This window comes from Onychomys torridus, chromosome 2 (assembly GCF_903995425.1).
Source record: "Onychomys torridus chromosome 2, mOncTor1.1, whole genome shotgun sequence".
Classification (NCBI taxonomy): domain Eukaryota; kingdom Metazoa; phylum Chordata; class Mammalia; order Rodentia; family Cricetidae; genus Onychomys; species Onychomys torridus.
The window spans coordinates 6,741,501-6,748,106 of record NC_050444.1 but is presented as its reverse complement, the minus strand read 5'-3'; the positions used below and the strand labels follow the sequence as shown (position 1 = coordinate 6,748,106).

Sequence of the window (6,606 nt, the reverse complement as noted above, 5' to 3'; positions counted from 1 at the left end):
ACTCATATCCAAAGGCAGTCTCATCAGAATAACTGCTAACTGTTGTGGCATATTATTTTAAGGTTTGTTTAAAATGTGAAACATTTGTTAATAATGCAAAGATATATTCCATTTTTTAATGTTACATTTATTTAACTCTGTGAAGTTGTGTTGCTGTGCCTGTCCAAAACACCTGATTGGTCTAATAAAGAAAGAATAGCAAGGCAGGAGAAAGGATAGGCAGGGCTGACAGGCAGAGAGAATAAATAGGAGGGGGAATCTGGGAAGAGGGATGGGGAAGTGAGAAGCAGGATAGAGGAGGAGAGGAAGACTCTAGGGGCCAGCCACCCAGCTACACAGTAAGTCATAGAGAAAGAAGCAAAGTAAGGTATATAGAAATAGAGCAAGATAAAAGCCCAGAGGAAAAGATAGATGAGATAATTTAAGGAAAGCTGGCTAGAAATTAGCCAAACTAAGGCCGACATTCATAAGAAAGAATAAGCCTCCATGTACTTGCTTGGGAGCTGGGTCGGGGGAGCTGGGTGGTGCCCGCCCCCCCAAGAGCCAAAAGAATAAACAAAACAACTACAGTGAACTTTTCAAACTATGAACACAAAGAGGGCTTGGGCTTGGATCTTTCAAAATCTGAAAGAGTACAGCTCCCAGATCAGTCTAATATATTCCGTAATACTCCAGTCATAGTTGATAGTGAAAGAAAAATCTCTTATGATAAAAGCAGCTAAAAAAATCATGACCCCTAAGCCATTCCTTCAAAGAACACTAGAAGGATCACTTTAGTATGAATAGAATGATAAACACAACTCAGGAGACCTTATCAGATAAGTTTCTTTGTTCAGAAGATATGGTTGACTCAGAAACTCACTAGTCAATGTGCAGAAAATAAGGGTCTGGAGTTCTCAGCCAAGAATGAGACAGATACCTGTATACTCCCTTCCCTCCAAGGCTCAGGGGCCACTGTGGACAAGGTTAGAAAGGACTCAAGCAAAACAGCGTCTCCTGGACATGACAAGATGGCCACATTCACAAGCTCACAGCAGCTGTGTTTGTCTGTACAAGATCAAACCAGTGAACATTCTAGCATGGAATGGGAAGGCACTTGGAGTTTCAGCCCCTAATTGAGGAACAATTTATAGTGATGACCTCTGAGGAAAGGAAACTCCCTTTTCTTTAAGGATGTAGCCACTGGTAGGTTAATCATGCTCTGTGAGTGGTTCCATACATCATCATGGGCAGCATGAATTTGATTTGGTGAGTGATAAAAACCAAATGCACATGAAATTGGAGAGAGTGAGGAAGATGACGTTAGATGTAAGAGGAGTTAAAGAGAAAAGTCTGGGGGTCCTGACAACCAAAATGCATTGCATTCATGTATAAATTTTAAAATTCATACTAAAAGCTGACTTTTTATTTTCATTTTGGAATGAAAACATAAAGTTAAACATATGTAAATCAGTGGGTGTAATTACAGGATATAAATAGACAATGATAGATGGTCAGAAGATCATCTCAATTTATACTGATAAGACCTTTGACCAAGTTCAATACCCTTTCTTGATAAAAGCCCTGAAGATACAGGGATTAGAAGGAACATCATACAACTTAATTAAGGGCTATATGAGACAAATCTATAATCAAATTCAAATAGACAGAAGAAAGCATTTTCTCTAAAATGAGGAATGAGACAAAGGTATTCAGTGTTTGTGCCCTTATTCAATAGATAAGCAATAGTCAAGATAATTTTCTTTAAGTAGTAAAGGAAGAAGTTGAACTATCTCTATTTGTCTATGGCATGCTCCTATATTTAAAGGACTCTAAAAATTCTACTGAAAAATTCTTAGACCTGACAAACACTTAAAAAAAAATAGATCACAAAATCAACATCTAAAATCAGTACTTTTCCTATACACTTATAAATTTGTAAAGAAAGAAGAAAAAATCCTATTTGTAACAGCTTTTTAAAAAAAGAAAAGTAATAAATCTCCCAAAAGACTAAAGAATGAATATGATATCCAAAGGTGGAAAGACCTCCCATACTCATGGACTGTAAAAGTGAATGAAATAGTGAAAGCTTCTTACCAATTTAATGCAGTCCTCATCAAAATTTCACAGAAATAGAAAAAAAACCCTAAAATTTGTATAAAAATACAAAAGACTTTGAATATCTCAAATAATCCTTAGCCAATGAACAGTGTTGTAAGTATACAATGAGCCATCTCAAATTATGCTACAGTGCCATAGTAACAAAATGAACTGGTACTAAGCCCCAGACAGACTTGTGAAATAGCATAGAGAATGCAGAAATAAATCCACACAGCTACAGCCCCTCGGAGAAGTGACCACCTCTTCATGACATTGCTCTGGGAAAACTAGATATCCATGTAAAGAAGAGTGAGCTTATTTCTCACACTGAACAACAACAACAAAATTCTAAATATTTCACAGCCTTTAATTTAGGACCTGAAACCTTGGACTTGCTAGAGGAAAACGAGAGAAACACTTCCAAGATACAGGCATACGTGAAAGACTTCAGAAAAGGAATCCAGTAGCTCAGGAAATAATTGGGGGAAATTAACAAATGGAATCACATGAAATTTAAAAGATTCTACACAGCAAAGGAGATAGAAGAACAGGAAGAATTCTTAACCAGCAATCCTCTGACAAGGGCCGATGTCGGATAAAGAGCTCTGAAACCTAAACACCCCAACTCCCAAGTCATCTATCCATAGACTAAAGAGCTGGAGACTTCTGCCTGAAATACTAATTAATGGCCAATAAGTATTTGAAAGATAAGTATCCGATTTTCCATTACAAGCCAGAATATAGATTTAAATACATGTATTTCACTTAACTGTAGGACGTGAAAGCAGAAGAAGGACTGTCTGGGAAAAGGGAGGGGTGAGGAAGAGGGTCGAGAACTACATAGGCGAGTGGACAACAGCCATGAGCAAACACATGATATATGTGTGAAGACATCATAATGAAACTCATTGTTTTGCAAGCAAACCATAATAAATAAATTAAGAGTGGGGTGGCAGTGGTCCGATTAGCTGGGATGCAGTGTCCATGGCTAGCAGCTGGGGTAGGGGCTTTGTCCAGCTCAGAGCAAGTCGAGGCCCTCTAGACATCCGCGTGGTGGTGGCAGAGACGCAGCGGCAGCCAGAGAGGCAGGATGGTCTCAGGGTCGCTTGCCGCCAGCGGGCCTGGCGGAGTGTGTAGGGCATAGGCAGGCAGGGAGATTGCAGCTTCTCAATCACAGCAGGACTCTGGTGAAAAACACATTGCACATTTATGGCGATTCCGAATTTGAGAGTCAATTTCTGCCAGGCTCAGCACAGCACTTTCCCTGACAAGTGACCTTGGGGATTCTGTGTGCCATATTCAACTGTACCGTGAAGACTCTGGACACGAGACTGTCGTCAAAAGTAACTGCAAGTATATTTCGTTTAATGACTCTGGTAAAATCGAACATCAAGTAAACAAAGGCGGAAGACAACCTTCACTGCTGTCTCAGTAGTGTCTAAATGTAGGCCGAGTAGGTGAGTTCGGTATGTAGCTGGCTGTTTCTGAAGTCTGAAGGTATCCATCTGCAGACACTAAGGCCCAGGTTGAATTCGAATGAATTTAAATACTTCTGCCTTTCTTGGAGACGCTTCATACAGAGTAAACAAAACAAATAAAGAAAATAAAGAACGACAATAGACCTTTTGATGATCTTAATGTTTTCGCTTTCCCATCACACATGCAGGCACACTCTCATTTGCTATAATGAATCATACAGCCCCAGTGGAGATCTGCTATGACAACATGCGGTTTCTAATAACTCACAACCCCACCAGTGCTACGATGCACAAGTTCACAGAGGAACTTAAGAACTACGGAGTGACAACCCTGGTCAGAGTTTGCGATGCCACGTATGATAAAGCTCTAGTTGAAAACCGTGGCATCCGCGTTCTAGACCTGCCCTACAACGACGGAGCCCCACCCCCTGATAACATAGTGGATGATTGGCTGCACCTGTTAAAAAGCAATTTCCGTGAGGAGCCGGGTTCCTGCGTGGCAGTGCACTGTATGGCAGGGCTGGGAAGGGCTCCTGTGCTGGTGGCGCTTGCCTTGATCGAATGTGGCATGAAGAACGAAGACGCAGTTCACTTTATCCGACAGAAACGAAGGGGCGCGTTCAACACCAAGCAGCTGCTTTTCTTGGGACAGTATCGACCCAAGATGCGGACCAGGTCTAGGTTGCGCTTCAGGGACTCCACGGTGCACTGCTGCATTCAGTAGGATACAAGCCAAGGCTTTCTCCACTGTGGCTTTGAGATGGAGCTCTTAGCACCTGGAACGCAGTTCTGGAATCTTTCCTGTGTCATCAATGAATAGGGATCCAAGGAAGTGGTGCCGAAGCCAACAATGGAGAAATCCCTCTATAAAGTGAATAAATTAAGAAAAGAAATAAAATTAGAAGGAAAAACTAACTCGTTCCAGAGCAACAGCAAAGAAAACCTGGACACTGAGTCTGGCTTGGCTCCTGCGTGCTAGCCACTCCCACAATCTGCCATGCTGTAACACACCCAAGAGGCTGGCAACAGTGAGGTTACCTAATCTTGAGCCTTTGTCCTCCACAACTGCCACCAAAATAAATCTCTTGATAAATTACCCAGCCTTGGGCATTTTATTATAACTGAAAAAAAAGGCTGATACATTTGCCAACTCACATTTACTAAAATTTTATTTTGTATTTCAGCTGATATATCAGCCGGGGATATCCTCAGGGCTAAGTACAATACCTATAGCTTATTAAATGATGGAAGTGTGTGTGTGTGTGTGTGTGTGTGTGTGTGTGTGTGTGTGTGTGTAGTGAACAAATAAGTCATGACTTGCTGTTGTTACATTGCATAAGAATATTGCTCTGTTGTCCTGAGAAACATCTTGCATGTGTTAACCTTAAGAAAGCTACCATTTAGTTTCTAAAGATATTAAAACACTGATGTTGGCTGGAGAATGGAGGTAAAGTCCCTCCAAGTTGTTAGAGGAAACCTGTGTTTTAAAGGAAGTGAGTAACTCAAAGTACATCCTAAGCAGAGACAGAACACTGAGGGCCACAGTGTACCAAAGTCTGTACTGCTGGTAAAGTACGTTTTCATTTCCTTGATGTCTTACTTTAATACTTTATGAGAATTAAATTGCTTTGTGTCTACGTAAAACAATTCCTCAATTATACCTACTCCTAAAGTGCTGCTTTCTCATGAAGATAGAAATAATATTCTTTACCTCTCAAAACCATAATTGGACACTCTCTCCTGCTGCTGCTGCCCTGCTGGCTACAGGGCAGAGAGCTCCCACTGTTTCTGTGAGAAGTAACCAGTAGGAGCTATTACAAGCTCATTTCTCTCCTAATTGGTAACCACAGGGCCAAGAACAGGCCCTGCAAGACTGCTGTGAGAGTCACTTCTGAACCCCAGGGAGCAGCTGATGATCCATGGCCTGTTGACAGGGGATTGCTCATAAGAAGAGTGAAATCAAGGTTCTCTGCTTCCTAAATCCCTAACTTGGCCTACGTCTGCCATTCCTCAACACTGCCTCCTCTTTGGACCATAGGCGAGTGGACAGTTCAGCAGACCAGATGAGGTTGTGCCTGGGCTCATAGTCATCATTAGTATGTAAAGCCATCACCATTGGCAGCAGCTATTTTGGAGCCAGCCTTTATGTCAGCTCCATTCTAAACTCAAACTGAAGCATTTGCAGTGGTCTTTTTGTTTCCCGTACTGCCTCTAGACAGTCAGGAATATTCCAAGAGCTCCTATTGGTTCAACCTTTAAAGCTGGACTGAAGATATTACATTGAAGAAGAATGAATAAACTGTATATCCTTTTCTTATTCCTGATTTTAGTGGAAATGCTTTGAGTTTTTCTTTGATTAGTATGCTTTAGTTGTGGGCTTACTGTATGTTACATTTGATATGTTGACATATGTCCACCATATTCCCAGATTCTCCAGGGTAATTGTTATGAAGGGATGTTGGATTTTGTGTATCTAATGAGATGATCCTGTGGATTTTATCTTTAAGTTTGTTGATGTGGTTAACTACATTTACTGATTTATATATGGTGAATTACCCCTGCATTTCTTGGATAAAGCTGAGTTAATTGTGGTGGATACCCTTGTAGAGGAAATTTGCTCCTCCCATGATCTTGGGCTATTTGGCCTGATAGAGGTGGTGCTTCTTATCTGCTTACAGTATGTGATTGCTTAAAATGAAGGAGAAAAAGGCTCACGCTATCTTGGGTGGTGAAGACCAGATTAGGTGGCATGAAGCAGTGTGTGATCAGTCCACAGCTTTCCAAGGACTCTGCAACTGAATTTACCTTATCCTGTATTAGTAAGTCTTTTTTTTTCCCAAAGAACCACCTAATAAATTTATATACATATATATATATATATATATATATATATATATATATATATATATATACCATTGAGGTTCTCGTTACATATCCTTCTATTGTATTCTTGAATTTAGTATTTTATTGAGAAATCCTGCATCTATGTTCAGCAGAGAATGACTTATAATTTTCTTATTTTTGTTGTTGTTTAATCTTTGTTTAGTTT

General features: G+C 40.4%; 1 protein-coding gene across 3 annotated transcripts; it reads left to right on the top strand.

Moving 5' to 3' along the window:
• The first annotated feature begins 3,765 nt into the window (after nucleotides 1–3,765).
• Nucleotides 3,766–4,281, top strand: LOC118577203 (protein tyrosine phosphatase type IVA 2-like). 3 transcript variants are annotated; one of them, XM_036177280.1, is made up of 2 exons: nucleotides 3,766–3,860; nucleotides 3,954–4,281. In XM_036177280.1, the coding sequence occupies exons 1-2, from the start codon at nucleotides 3,766–3,768 to the stop codon at nucleotides 4,279–4,281; spliced, it is 423 nt and encodes a 140-aa protein (XP_036033173.1). The 3 variants fall into 3 exon arrangements, with proteins under 3 accessions (XP_036033173.1, XP_036033172.1, XP_036033171.1); XM_036177279.1 differs by having other exon boundaries at nucleotides 3,766–4,086; nucleotides 4,162–4,281; XM_036177278.1 differs by having other exon boundaries at nucleotides 3,766–4,281.
• Nucleotides 4,282–6,606: the final 2,325 nt, after the last annotated feature.

Bases quoted from the DNA above. Each gene is read 5' to 3' on its own strand.
- LOC118577203 (XM_036177278.1), top strand. From the start codon at position 3,766: ATGAATCATACAGCCCCAGTGGAGATCTGCTATGACAACATGCGGTTT.